General features: G+C 37.7%; 1 protein-coding gene and 1 long non-coding RNA gene across 2 annotated transcripts; both read right to left on the reverse strand.

Annotated features, from left to right (window-relative positions):
• Nucleotides 1-1,387: 1,387 nt before the first annotated feature.
• On the reverse strand, nucleotides 1,388-4,022 carry LOC136069971 (uncharacterized). The gene is made up of 2 exons (XR_010631171.1): nucleotides 3,511-4,022; nucleotides 1,388-1,461 (listed from the first exon to the last, which is right to left on the reverse strand). It is a non-coding gene; the product is annotated as an uncharacterized LOC136069971 (long non-coding RNA).
• A 2,169-nt stretch (nucleotides 4,023-6,191) lies between these two features.
• On the reverse strand, nucleotides 6,192-15,091 carry LOC112038045 (helicase sen1). The gene is made up of 7 exons (XM_065779146.1): nucleotides 14,929-15,091; nucleotides 13,210-13,936; nucleotides 10,341-10,454; nucleotides 10,075-10,237; nucleotides 9,792-9,924; nucleotides 7,943-9,697; nucleotides 6,192-7,807 (listed from the first exon to the last, which is right to left on the reverse strand). Exons 2-7 carry the CDS (start codon nucleotides 13,769-13,771, stop codon nucleotides 7,379-7,381), a joined length of 3,156 nt encoding a protein of 1,051 aa, XP_065635218.1. The 5' UTR covers nucleotides 13,772-13,936; nucleotides 14,929-15,091; the 3' UTR covers nucleotides 6,192-7,378.
• Between the last annotated feature and the right edge of the window lie 304 nt (nucleotides 15,092-15,395).

The following is a 15,395-nucleotide window of genomic DNA, read 5'->3' on the forward strand; positions in this document are numbered from 1 at the left end:
TAAGATTAATGGGATTCTTTTAGTGAGATTAACTCACGCTTCCCTTAAGTTCGATGGCAACTTCATTCCACACGTCAGTTAGAAACATAATGACTTGCACCTAGATATCAAAAGCCCAGACATGCCAAGTGTAACACATACATAAGCATGATACAATTCAAATAGCCTCAAAACACATTATAACACCATCCATGATTTTTCCCACCAGGTCCTCTGTAAAAGAGGACTTAAAACCGTTTTGGCAGCCAACTTGAGTGTGCCTAAGCCTATAAAACTGGGCTGAGATAACATGCATCGTAAAACTGTGATAAACATGAATTATGAGGATTGGATTGGAGATGAATATGTGTTGTGCAAGCATGTATCGGATGTTTACTAGGTCAATTTGGGCTACATAAACAATACAACAAGTAACTTTACTAGTCCTTTTTTTTGGTATGGTGCAGACATGGCTAGCGCTTTTATTTGGGTCATGACAAATGGTATCATAACCAACATAATAATGCCATGTGGCTCGGGTGTACTGTGGCGCAATGTGGAGCCTAATGAGGACGTTGGGAATTTTAGAGGGGGAGATTGTGATTCCTAGGATTATATGGATTGGATTGGATGAGTGTGTGCCACATTGGTAGATGTGACTAGTAACTTCCTTTAATTGTGACAAAAACCATATCTATAACTAGTCACACCTAGTGGAATGGTAGCAACATTATACGTTTTTTCTTTTTCGTTGCCAGTTCAACACTAAAGCCAGTTCATTCAATCTCTTAGAGAGTGTTTGGTGGGAGGGGAACAAAATCGCTCAAAATCAAATATTAATTACTCCAATTCCAACCCCAAGTTTTCATTAGTAAAATATATGGTCTTGCCAATCCAACAAAGCAAGATTGTTTTTAAAACATGGTACTTGAGTTGTTTGATCTACTTTGCTTAAACAAGAATTATAGTTATTTTCATTCTTTACACAACAATTCAAATAAGCTATTTAAGCTGGTAGCTTTCACATGTCAATGTGAAATTAACACAAAGTCATATCAACTCTCTTTTCTTTTTCTTCCTCGCTCCCCCATTAACACCAATAACACAAAAAAAGAGAAAAAGAAAACCAACCCACATGTTAGGTTCCTCTCCATCTCAGTCCATGGTTAAGATTTCACTTATTGTATCAATAAGTGTACATGTTGATGTTCTTCTCGACATAGAAACCCACATTTTTTTAATGGAATCCAACCAACCCACAAAGGTATGAACAACCAAAACATAAATTTAGCATTTGCCAACATAGTACCCACCAAATTATTAACATCAGAAACGGAGTTGTTGATAGTCATGAATACAATAAAAGCATAATAATAAAGAAGATCCAGAAAACGAGTGCTAAACTAAGCATATAAATTACCTGACCGATTCAAAAAAAAGCCAAAGAAAGCGCAAATCTTTCGGAGCTCCTCCTCAGCTCAGCTGCCAGAGAGAGAGAGAGCATTGAAACCGGGTCAACAGTGAAAAAAGCCAAAGGGTCCTCAGGATTAGGATTGAAATTTAAGAAGCAAATGAGGTATCTACTTCTATCTCGGAAAGAATATTACTCATTAGTCATTAATCATATGACAGATGAGACCATAAACACAATGCGACACATGCTAAGGTTGTTAAATATTATTATTATTAATACTATTAAGATTTTTTTTTTTTTTAATGGACAAAGACTTTCTAGAACACGTGGAGATTATGGCCCATCTCTATCATTCTTTTTTCTTTTTCTACGTCTATATATATATATATATATATTTTTTTTTTTTTTAATTTGAGATTCTAGCACTTTTTGCCTTTTCGAATTTGGGGCATTTAATGCTCTTTAGTTTAAAAATGTGTGCATGGCTTTAATGGCTTTTTCCCTCTTTTCCTTTTTTGTCAAAGGGTTGTTTTGACTTTTCACAAGTAGGGGAGCGTTGTCCATTGTCCAATGTCCAATCCTACATTAACCAAGTTTCAACTTTGAAATCAACCTTCTGATTTGACTTTCGAGGCAATCATGGCCAAAATAGCTAACTATTTTTTTTTTCAAACTATCTAATTAGTAGTTTCAGTTTTGAAACTATATAATTTAGTAGCACCTCGAGTCTTAGAGGCTCGATGTTGGCTCATAAAAATCGAGTTTCTAACACTCGAGGTCCAACCCAATAAAACAAAAACCAGAACAGAGAAGGGGATAAGCCAGAGAAACAAAAAAAAAAAAAAAAAAACCAGAATGAGAAGAACGCAGAGAAAAAAAAAAAAAAACGGAGAAGATCCAGATCGGATCACTACCCAGGCCGCGCCTGGGTCGCGCGACGCCCAGGCCGCGGGACGCCCAGGCCTCGCACCGCCCAGACCGCGCGCCAGCCGCGGCCGCGCCTGGCTGGTGAGGTGAGCTCCTTCTCTCCCTCTGAGCTCTTTCCCTTCCTCTGATCTGAGTTTGGATTGAGATGCATGGATTTGAAATTTTTGAAATTTGTTTTTGGTATTTTCGCTGGTTATAGACTTAGAATTTATAAATTTTTTTTTTATTGGACCTCGAGTGTTAGAAACTCGATTTTTATGTACCAACATCGAGCCTCTAAGACTCGAGGTGCTACTAAATAATATAGTTTCAAAACTGAAACTACTAACTAGATAGTTTGAGAAAAAAAAATAGTTAGCTATTTTGGCCGGCAATCATAGTCATAGATCACAAAAGCCATTTGATCCAATCTAACTCATAGATTAGCGTCACAACTTGAGTTGCCTACATGACAAATTGTTGTTGGTAAAAAGGTGATAATAGGTATATGTGAAAATATTTTTTTACCATCCATAACATGATATAAGTTATGTCACAAATTGTGACTTTAGACTTATCTCTAAATCATATGTTTGTTATTATTATTTTTTTTTTTTTTTTTGTGAAAGTGCTAAATGTAGTTTTGGCAAGATGCAGGAAGCAAGCTGTTGACAGTTTTTTTTTTTTTTTTTGGGTGTAAAGGAATTCATTCAAAAGACTAAAGAGGAAAACAAAGACTCAAGACAAAACCTGTTCAGATACAAACCATGAAAATCAAAATCTAAAAGCTGTTGACAGTGAAGCTATGTAATTTTGTAAAATCTATGTAATTCTCCTAACTTTTTCAATGAGCATCAAAAAAAAAAATTCTTCCAAATCAACCCAGAGGGAGAGATTAACTTAAGATTTCTAGAGAATTTGTTTTCCTTTTAAATAATTCGATAGTTACAACAATGGAAGAGAAGATATTTGTATTTTAGACATTTTATTGGAAACTCCAAGAAATATTTGTTGAGGTACAATATATTTAGTATGATAATTCTATTTTACAAATATTCACATCAATTTTTTTTTTTTTTTTTGACATAGTGTTGACATCATGACATGTAAAAAATGTTGGAATCAATTTATGAAATTTTTATAGAAGCACACAGTGAAGCTAAGGAAGAACAGCAAGAAACAAAACCAGAAAGTAGCAAAGGGACACCAACCTCATGAATTTTATTGATTGATCCTATCACCATGTCGACAAGCTCAATCGAAAAATGAGCATCTGTTCAACTTTGCCTTAAAAATAAAGGTTGACCATTCAAACATAATCATCTTGACATTTATTACATCACAACTATTTCACATTATATTTAATGCGATGCGATCTATCCCTTCCTCAGACGAGTTATGCCCCTACAAACCAACACTTCTGGCCCCAAAGTATAAGATTGGCATGACTGCCTAAGCAATCAAAGGAAAGGAGATCAATATTCGCCCATAAATAGTCCCTCCATTTCCATATAAAGTTTTTTATTCTTTTTTTTATCCCACCTCTAATTGCAAAAATGTCAATGAAAATGAGTTGGTAGGCGCCTATAATATTGACGAGACATTTTTAAATTTTAAACAAATAGTTACTTTTGAGTAGAATTTGTAAATTTAGAACTCATTCCCTCTCCCTTTCTTTGTCTGTGTTTGCTTCTCGAAAGTTTTTATTTTTGGGTGAGAAATCATGGTTTTCCTATACCTGTTTTGAATAAGTTGAGCTACTGCTCTCTTCCAGCTATTAATAAAAGTCACCAAAATAAAAACAAAACTGGACCCAAATTTTAGAAAGTTGTCTGAATTAAACACATATACATCGATTGATGATTGATCCATCCACCACATATATCCAAAGAGAGAGAGACAGGCGCATTTTCACCTGCCCAACAATCTGTAGGACCGAGCGCATACATCAATTCATAGCCGTTTGATTAGGAATGAAGCCACGTGCAACTCGTGTGCTGCCAAATATGCATCATCCATGCCATATTATATTTATATATGTCAATGTTGGCATACGTGGATACATACATGCATGAATGAATGATTATTAGTGGCTAATAGTTGGGCGCCTTACATCACATGTGAAGTGTCCACCAAATTACATGGCCATGCTTAGCATTCTCCTCTCCCTCACCTTTTCAATCGTCACACATGAAAGTGTTTTATTATTGTTAATATTATTATTTAATTTAAAACATGTGAATAGATCAAGTAATGCCATTGAGATATACATGCCAATGGGCCGCAAAGTTTGATTGTTGTTTGGAATTTGTCTTTGTAGTATATAATTATTGATAATGGAGATCATATTCTTGCTAAACTTTTTTTTTTATGCCAAACAAAGGAAGAGTTCATACATGGTTACATAGAGCAGGATTGTACCACCTGTGATACAAAGGTGTGTTAACAGCTTGTTTAGCAAAACAACACACAGCATTAACTATTACATGAGGAACAACTAAAGTATTACAAAATAAATCATGTTGAGAAAGAAAGTTTAGATCAACTATCCTACTGCTATCCAATCAATCTGCACTTTTCCTCAATTTGAAAACTTGATGGAGATTAACCCTGTCGGTTAAGAACAAAACATGCTGAATGCCATAGTTTTTAGCTATGATACCAACTTCCACCATTGCTTCAAGTAGAGCTCCTATTGCTGTGTTGGTGAGAGTGCAATTAACCCCTAAAAACATTTATGCTCTCTGCATATTTACAGCTACAAAAACGTATGCTCTCCTTTGTGGCTTTGTTATTCTTGCTTCAACTAATTTGATAATGAGCTGATATGGCCCTACAGCTGTGAGATGGGCTGACTTAGCTGCTCTAAGCTCTTTAGTAAGATGGAGTTGACCTGCATAAGACTTCATGTACCTACAAGATCGAGTTTTGGCTGTTTGTATAACCTCTAAGGGATTTGGGTTCAAGCCTTGGTGAAGCACTCTGTTTCTGTGATTCCAAATTAACCACAAAACAGTAAACATTAATTGAAGGATGACCAAGCTTTGATCTTCATTATTTAAGCAAGAGATGATATAGTCTTTTAGCCAAAACTGAATAGGTACATTGGTGATCTCAAAAGTGTGCAGACCAAGATCCGATCCAAACCAACAAGCTCTAGAAAAACTGCATAAGAGAAACAGTTGTGTAGGAGTCTCTTCAGCAAAATTACATAAGAGGCAGGTGTCATCATTACTGATTCCTTTATGTAGAGAGAGAAGCCTATCTACCTTGCTAAACTTTGTATTAGCTCACACGTGCCTCAATCTTTTTTCATTTTTTTTTTTTTTGGGTAGTCTATTATACTTTTTTAGTTTTTTGTACTTGAGAGTTGAGACTGCATATAATGGTTCCATTCTTCTTCAAAGAGAACTCATTTCTTTCAAACAGATTTGCTTCTTTCAAGTTGGAAAATATTTTTTTCCCCATAATACAGGGTGATAATGACATTGAGAAAATATTATTTACATGGTAGAAACCAGCCATTAAGCTTTAACGGAAATTATTAAGGGAATAGATGATTTGTCAAAAACCTAAAATCCTATTACTTATTGCTCAAACCAAAAGTACAAGGACTATCATAAACCTAATATGATCCAAGGACTTAAAAGACCTAAATAAGGATTATTATTTGGTTTAAGAGGAACTCGATTAGAGACAAATGCTTGTCAAAAAGCATTTGCAGCAACAGGTCACCTTACCTATCATGTTAAAAGTCACCTTACCTGATTTTAAAAATATATATATTACTGGAGCCGTGTCATTTAAGGAGCTGACTTCTGCAAACGGATACTCTTTTTTTCTTTTTCTTTTTTTATGGGCTGCAAACGGATACTTACATCTAGACAAGACAAAACTATCAATATTTATACTGCATAAATAAGCAACAAAAAGGCAACACGTAATTGCTTTTTTGCTTTGGTATACATCTAAATAAATTCGAAATAAAGACATAAAAGAATTCTATGATTCTGACAAGTAATAAATAAATAAAAAGGTGTATGTACAGGGCATTGGACCCCAACAAATGCCTCCAAAATTTGGATAAAAATCCTGTGCTTTTTTTTTTCCCCCCCCTTCCATATCTGTACAGAATTTTTGAGTTGATCTCACCCGAGGCAGGTATGTCAATTTTTTACCTCCCCTTCGAAACAATTAGAAGATAGGAGATCCAAAAACGCTCCAAAATTCTACATACCACTTCATCAGATGTCATCCTAATGCATTTGCATGTCCAAAGAATGTACAATAGACAGCATCTTTTAAAATGTGAAGAACTACTACTTCCTAAATTAAAGCACTAAACTTTATCAGAGTACCAAAGAGCCAAGGAGTGAGAACTGTACGTTTGAGAAGAGAGCTACAAAGTGACAAGGGCCATAACAAAGGAAGCCTTCCCCGCTCCTGCATCAGTTTAAATCCCCAATGTCAAAGGCAATGTGGGCTGGATTTTCCCCCACAAATAGATACACAACTAAAAGATTTAGTAGGCTGAAGCTTTGCTGATTCTGGATGGATGGATTTACATGGTTCTGGATGGATTGCATGTATCAGAGACATGCAGTAAATGCACATATACAAACTACATGTTAGCATACACAAGTTCTGTTACCTTTGCACCCTGTAAGCTGGTGGATCACGGTATGATTTCCCAAATTCTACCCAACAGCATCCAGCTCCTTGCAAGAAATCACAGGAATCATGTAAAGACCAACTCTTGCACAATAGCAGCGAACTGCATGAATGGGTACCGCTGACTCTTTCCAAATCCCTTTTTATTCCCTGACCAAGTACCAGAGGAAAAAGCATCTAGCGTTTCCACTGCATGCAGCGGAAACACTAGATACCACCTTGTATCAGACACAGTTCAGTCCAAACTTGATACAAATCAAACATGTCTGGCAAAGAAACTCAGCATAGAGAATTTTCTCCGAGGGCTTAGTGGCAATAGCAGCAAGCATCACAACATCAGGAAATTAATTAACACTGTGAAGCTCTCCCCTTGAGGAACTAAGAGAATTTGCAGACAACAATGAACAGCTAAATATCTCTCCTCCCCATAGACCCAGCAGGACTTTGCTTCTTCAGTATACCATATTGCCAGGCATCTCTAGATTTATCAGCCAATTGATCAAAATCATCCAAAGAATTCTCCATCGGTGGCTTTAAGGGCCGGTAAGTCCCATTTCTAGAAACTACTGATGCACCAGACTTCTCATCATCTTCTGAAGGTGTTCCTGACCTGGACTCCGCGTGCATATCCAATGGTCTAGGTCTTTGTCCAGCTGATCTCAAACCTCTCATATTGGGGGAGACCTTGCCTGGCAATGATGTGTAGGAAGGTCCCTTAGGTATAAGGAAATCTTTAGGGAGAGAATCCATGTTCAAATAACAGTTCCTAGCCTTGGCATCAGTAATCAGTGCAGCCCAATCTTCAGATTGCATCAAAGCATTAGCATTCCCCATAACCTGTCAAAGCATGAAGTTACATATCAGAAAATAAACCCAGGATTAAGCCATTTGGTCTGGTGGGCATGTAAAAATGCAGAAGCAGCTTATGTGATAATCTTAATCTTAAATGACAGGAATAATAGAAAACCATACCCAAAGAGCCCTTCTTGCACGAGTAAGAGCAACATTCATTCGACGGATATCTGCAACAAAGCCAACTCCATGATTTGATGCACGCACACAAGACATGATAATGACATCGCGTTCTTGGCCTTGAAAAGCATCTACGGTATTGATATACAGATCCTTCCCTTCTTCTGAATTTAAGACATCATCGAATTCACGCTGAAGGCATTTTAGTTGGAGCTTGTACGGAGTGATTATGCCAATGGAGACTTTCCCCAAACCCAAAGATTTCAAAGTTTTCTGGAGATGCTCATACATGCGAAGACAAAACTGTGCTTCATGCATGTTCTGATAAGAGACGGATCCACCTCTGTGAGACTCCCGCCCATGTGTAATATCATAGAATACATAAGGTTTAAGTAAAGAGTCCTTGTAGTAAATCTCATCAGGTAAATTTGCCACACTTTCACTGTCACTAAGGCGTCCTTGGTAAAAATACCTTGAAGGGAAGTCCCGAATTTGAGGATGCATCCTATACTGCACAGATAACAACATTGTGGGGCATCCTGCTTGCTGGAACCTTTCAAAAAGGCTTCTACTGTATAACAAGGTTCCAGCTGCCTTGCTGATTACTGTTGCAGGAAGCTGTTGAGGATCCCCAACAAGAACACACCGTGCTGCGCCAAGAGAAAGGGGAGGAAGGATTGCAACTTCACTGGCTTGGGCTGCCTCATCAATGACTACCATATCAAAACCATGAGTGAGACGAGAGAATAACTTGCGACCACTGCTGGAGACAGTAGTGAAAACAATCTCGGCCTCATTTGCAAAACTTGCCTCGAGATTAGCACGGGCTTCTTCCAAATTAAAGTTGCTTCCAGCACGAAACCTACCTTCTAAAATAAGAAAGCGAGACATCTCAACTAAAATTTTATCCCTGCCTTCAACCACTGCTGCAAGGTTCTGCAGCAATGAATCCCGATTCTGGTCCCTGGCCACAAGAACATCTGGATCAACACCAACAGATCCTTGGGAACGAACAGCAGCAGCAGCAGCATTTAGTTCTCTTTGAAGAGAAGCTATCTGCTGAGACAACTGAGCTTCACGGCCTCTTAACTGGTGCATCCATCCTAAAACTTCTTCACGACTCTTCATCAAAAGCTGTTCAGTTCTGCGCTCAACAGAAACTGCCTGGGCAGCACGGGTTTGTGAATCAACCCCAACTCGAGCCACATCAGGCCGATAAACTTTCATCTCACCATCAATGAATCCACGATCAAGAACTCGAGCGAGAAGCTCATCAGTTGCTGCATTTGAAGGAGCACAAACTAACATTCTAGGCTTTGGACAGAGTTTTGGAAGAGTACGGAAGAGATTCTGGTCCATGTTTTGAAGAACCTCATCAATTGATCCCATAGGAATATTATCAGAATTGCTCTCATTTTGTTTATAGCTTTCAGGTGCTAGTTTCTTAAGCAAAGAAGTGTAGTAGTGCTGGTACTGAACCAGATGGATGACATTTAGCATTCCCCACACCGTATGTGTCTTACCTGTTCCTGGAGGTCCTTGAACAAGAGTAAAAGGCCATGTCTTTGTCATACCACTACTTGTACCAGCAGCTGTATGCATCGCAGCCCATTGAATTGCTGCTAACTGGGGATCATTGAATGTCCTATGCAGATGATCAACAAAGTTCTGCGTGAAGCATTCGGGCATGGCAGGCGACTCCTGCTCATATTTTGGGAAGTGCTCTGGACTAGGCTGAAGGATTGCATTTTGCATCTACACAAATGAGACATGTGTAAGTTGTTATTCCATAAAAGCAATATGAACTAGAAACAACCGCTAAAATCATACAAATGAATTCAATTGTCACCTGCAAATTGAGACGACGAAATGCATGCAACGCAACATACTCCCGCTGTGTTGTTGCAAGAGAACCAAGCACAGTAAGATACCAGATGCCTTTGGGTTGAAGCTTTCTCAGAATATGTTCATCATCAACCATGCTGGAAAAAATAACAAATAAAAAAAATTGTCAACATATTGGCCACAGGATACAAAACATTTATGATTAATAGAACAAAAGTCCAGGATAAGTGATAATCATCAAGCATCCACCCAACTTTAGGAAAGAAAATAGAGAATTTTGACATAACCTGTTAGATTCATACGAGTCCCCAACATAAAAATGGAGGATTGCCCCATGAGGATCACGTGTATCAATAGGTATGTGTCGCCTCACAGTACCAGCCATACGACCACTGATCTCAGGCTCCCCATCATCATCATTTAATGAGGTGTTGCTACGCTTAGCCCTAACTGCTTGACATAATGACAGTTAACATTAGTGGACCTGAGCTAAAAAATAATCAATATTCATACCGTAAATTCAAAAGGCAAAAATCTTATTCTTGTATTCAACCTGCTCCAGGCCTGGGGGATGAAAGAATGGCAACATCACCCTCCTTAAATGTCCACTTGCACTCATTTACTGGAAGGGCAATCACATCATACCATCCTAAGCCAATAAGAGACATTCAGCTAATTAACATGACCAGAACAATAACAATACCTTCGTTATCTCAGCAGAGTATTTAAAGAATTGATAATATATATATATATATATATATATAGAGAGAGAGAGAGAGAGAGAGAGAGAGAGAGAGAATGAGCGTGTAAACCCACTGAGAAGTAGTCATGCTTCTTTAGGATTGGATCCAGATCACAATGATCAGAAAGTCATTAATGGCCGAAATCCAGATGGCAATGCAAAGGTGAGGCATTCTTTAATGGGCAAGAAGAATCTAGCTTGGTCCCAAAACAAAGAGAAGTTAAAGGTATTGAAGCAACCCATGCACGCAAGTTTGCAAATAATCTTGGAAAGAGGAAGATAGACCAGAAGAGGGAAGAAATGCTAGGCAAGAAACGTAACAGACAGACCATGTTTCTTAATTTGGAAGATGTCAAACAAGCTGGTCCTCTCAAAACTACAACGCCAAGAAGGCAAACCTTTCCGCCACCCATTACCACTCGAACAGTAAAAGAGGTCCGTAATGCTCCTCCAGCTTCTGAACGTATTGGAGAAAAGCAGACTCAGCCAATGATGAGGACCAGAAACAAGTTGACNGGCCTAGGAGGCTAAACAGTGACATTGATATTTCTGCAGAGGGATCCCTGCCGCCCATTCCAAGACAGAGTTCATGGAAGCAGCCTGCTGATTTGAGGCAACCAAAGAATTTTCAGGTGCCCAACAGGAAGCCAGCCCTGATAAGTCAAAACTCCATGGATCCTAAATTGGGAAACAAGAAAGCTCTTCCACCCAAGAAGCAAACTGCTATTAGTACCCCATATCAGGACACATCAGTGGAACGCCTTATACGGGAGGTGACCAATGAAAAGTTTTGGCACCGTCCAGGTATAAACTAATCATATGTTTTGACTATGTTTATAATGAGTTATTGGTGATCTATTTTCCCCTTCTCTTTGAAATTGGAATTGCTTTGTGGCATTCCCTATTATCTTGTGTCAATCCTGTTTCTCCAATAATCGTGTTTGTGTGTTGTCAGCTTTAAAATTGACACTGCTGTTGATTTGCTCAATTTCACTGTATAATTGTTATCACCATCCCTCCCCCCCCCCCCCGCCCCCCTTTTTATTATGGTTCTCATGCTGTGCTTGTTTGTGTGTGAGAGAGATGAAGGTTATTTGCCTATGTATTTCATTTGATTAACTGGTTATGAGATCTGCAGACTTTGCTACTTAATCTGTGCGTATCCTATTCCTATTAAAATTTGAAATTTTGGATGAAATAGGATTCTTTGCATAAGTTTTTGAATAAGTAAAAGCTGATGTTCGTATTGGTCAGGCCCACGCATAGTGGAGGGGATTCCTACAGCTACATGTGGTGGGCGTCCAACCGTCAGGAGATCCTGTTGGATGGAAGAATATATCTTTCATAATGAAGTTTAGAGTAATTGAGCCATAGTTCTATATTGTTTTAGGGATTATGTAGCTAATGTAAAATAACAAGGATATTATTTACATTGTTGTTTTTATTGCTTTTCTAGCCTTTCTGGCACCAATACTTTAGAGCTTTCAGATTTCTTGTTTATTTAAATTGGTGAATATTAGTTAATATTCTCAGTTCTGGTCTCATCATGTGTGTGCATGAAAATTAGAGTATGGAAAGTTCCTGATTAACTTGTTATTTTTATTTATTTTTTCTCTTGGTGGGAGATTCCTATATATGCATGGTTAGTTTGTAAGAAGCAGTATTGTTGCTAATAAAATCTGTGCTATTAACAAATAGATGTCTTGATTAGTTTTCAACAATGCCTTCCGCACTTTATTGTCTATAGAAAACTATTAATTATAATAATTTTACAATTTATATAAAAAAATATTTTTCTTTTTTCCACCCACTACTTCTCTGTACTTTTACTTCTTCCTACAAATAACAACCAATGTTCCCCTTTCCTGTAATGGCTTATTCTATGATTATTAATGAGATTCACTAATTTTATTTCCCTGCATCCTATATTGCATGTGCCCATGGCAAATGTTTTTATTTTGAGTATTTCATTGTCTGGTTTGTCAATTCTATTGTGTTGTTCATTTTCTTTTTGTATGGTTGTTCCTTTCAGTCTCTTGGAGAGAATTTTGTTTTGGGTCACTTTGTTAAATGTGTAACTAATTAAAACTATTCTGCATCAGAGGACACTGAGCTCCAGTGTGTTCCCGGTCGTTTTGAATCTGTAGAAGAGTATGTTAGAGTATTTGAGCCTTTGCTTTTTGAGGAATGCCGGGCACAGCTTTATAGCACATGGGAGGAGGTATCTGAAACGGTTTCAAGGGATTCTCATGTGATGGTCCGTATAAAAAACATTGAAAGGCGAGAAAGAGGTAGCAAGCCTGGTCTTTTACATTCACTTCATTTTTTTTTAGTTGCAAATTTATTTGGAAAATGGAAATAAATCTAATGATGCTTTCTCACCGTGCTATTGTCTTGGATTATTTAGAATATAATTTAATGTGAAATTTGTAGAACTGCAGTAGTCCTATATATTATATAGCTTCAAAGCATGCTTGCTACCTTGAACAGGCTGAAACATTCATATAGGGTTAGTGAATGTCATCAGCAACTCAGTATGAATGTTTGGTTTGTCCCTTTTGCATTCCTTTTTTCTCACGATGCTTTTTTTTTCCCCCTCAACTGCTCCATCCTAGGCAATTTTCTTATAAGTTAAGTGGAGCTGTGTTTTAGGACAATTTTTACCATACTTTTCATTTGTTTTCATCCTTGATACTCTGAGACATTTTGACACCAGAAGATCTATTGTCAGCAGGTCCACTAGAAGCAAAAAGATCCCTCACTTCAGATGTCCCTTGCTCTTGTGAAGCTTTAGTCACTGCACTCAAACTATTGTTTCCAAATGCATCAGCAGAGCCCTCAGCATCAGACCATTCTCCTTCTTCTCTTTCAACAGATGGAGCTTCTGCTGAACCCTGAACTAATGATGATGAGGCTCTCATCTCCTCATCATTACTTGACTTTGACAATGAGGTACTCTTGGGATTTTGATCCCCAACCCTTTTCTGTTCAGCTCCCATTTCAGGGCCATCAGTGGATTTGGGCCGTATGAAAGGCTGAAAACCAGATACAGATGATGCATGTGAAAAGGCATGATTATTTTGTATTCGTTGGGTAGAAGTTGATGCAGCCACCAAGTCAGCGGTGTTGGGATTCACTGATGGAAGTGTCTTCTGTGGCTGGAAGCAGAATACACCATCACTCTCACTATCCTCAGCAGGGGGTTCATTGAGATCAAATAAAAGCCTTCCTCGAGAACCCATCTCATATGTAATCGCATACAATCCAAACTTTTAATCCAAAAAAGTTCTCCAAGTGCTCTTCTAGTTATATTTCTAACAAAAAATGAACATGACATGCCAACAAAGAGGCAAGGCAAAAGGATCCACAGAGAACAGGTAAAAGGCGTTCTAAATGGACAGTGTATTCTGCAAATCAATTATTGCAAACCAATCCATAAATATAGGGTAGGAAGAAAGCCAACATTTAGATACCAGGTAATTCAACACACACACACACACACACACACAAAATAAAAGCCCCAACAGAAAAAGGATCACATTAAACCTAGATCTCAATGAGTCCACATATATAGCAATAAAGTTCAGAAAAACAATTCATAATTCATAACTTTAAATGCACAGAGTGCCCCAACCCCAAGACCAGTTCTTAAATTTGACATGTACATCTATTTTTCCAACGCTAAACAGTTTCATAGTACTCAAAACATAGCATATAGTTTTAAAAACATAACACAAAAACACAACAAATAACACATACCCATCAAACACAGACACGAATTAAGTTGCCCAACTAAAACCCATCAATGACACCAAACAGTAGAACCAGTTTGCATATAACTACCCAAAAACAAAAACAAAAAAAATAAAAAAAAAACCCCTAATCATCACAAACCAATTCAAACCCAAACCCTATTCTACAAATACATGTAAAAAAACAGTGCACCAATCACTAATCAAGCAACAAAAAACCAACACCCAGATCATCAAATTATCCCAAAATCCTCACCACTCACCAACTAACCCTAAGCATTAGTTTTTTTTAGGGTTTCCAAAGAAAATCAAGCACTTGGAGCAACTAAAAGCTCAAATCCCCAACACCACACACCTAATCCACTCCTCGAAACCAAGCATTCCAATCCATTGCAATCGCGCGCACACAAAAAAAAATCCCCCTCACAGATCGATAGCTTTAAAGTCATATAAAAAAATCAACACCTCCACCACTCTCAAAATTGAATGCTTTTACTAATTCCCAATAGTCAAACCTCATAGATTCACTCACTGATACAACAAATTCTCATATATCTTCAAGTTCATTCCATCAAATTCAAATTTAAAAAATTAAATTAAATTAAAAATAAATTAAATTAAATTAAATTTTGGAGAGAGAATTTTACCTCTTAAGAGAGTACTTTTTGAATCTAAAAGAGGAGGAATTTTTAGATGTAATAGATTGAAGGCTCTCTATTTTGTGTATGCAAGTTTAGAGCTAGAGAGAGAGAGAGAGGCAGAGAGAGAGAGAAAGAGAGAATGCAAATATGTGGGGAACAAAGGGTATGGTAACGGGTTTATATAGGAAATATCGAACCCTTTTCACCGGCCTTTTTTTTTTCCGGCCACCGTTTAAGTTTTTCCGGTTAGTTCTATTTTTTTTTAATTTAAAACTTTTTTATCATTACGAGGTTTGAAATTACACAAATCGCCCTCATTAGAGTGGGGAAAAGTGGTGGTTGGTGGGAGTAATAAGAGGAAACGGAGTAAGGGTTTTTTGGTAATTTGGTTTCGGGGGTGGTGCTGGACTTACGTGTATAACGCTCACAAGTAAGAATCTTGTGCGGCAGCGAGTAATGGACGTTTGATTTGG

This window comes from Quercus suber, unplaced genomic scaffold (assembly GCF_002906115.3).
Source record: "Quercus suber isolate HL8 unplaced genomic scaffold, Cork oak 2.0 scaffold_200, whole genome shotgun sequence".
Classification (NCBI taxonomy): domain Eukaryota; kingdom Viridiplantae; phylum Streptophyta; class Magnoliopsida; order Fagales; family Fagaceae; genus Quercus; species Quercus suber.

Excerpts from the sequence above, each read along its gene's own strand:
- LOC112038045 (XM_065779146.1), bottom strand. The coding sequence starts at position 13,771 with ATGGGTTCTCGAGGAAGGCTTTTATTTGATCTCAATGAACCCCCTGCT. Across the intron at positions 10,455-13,209 it reads TCAGAGTATCAAGGATGAAA|TGTCTCTTATTGGCTTAGGA; the intron begins ACAAATGAAAAG and ends TAATTAGCTGAA. Across the intron at positions 7,808-7,942 it reads GTGCAAGAAGGGCTCTTTGG|GTTATGGGGAATGCTAATGC; the intron begins GTATGGTTTTCT and ends ATGCTTTGACAG.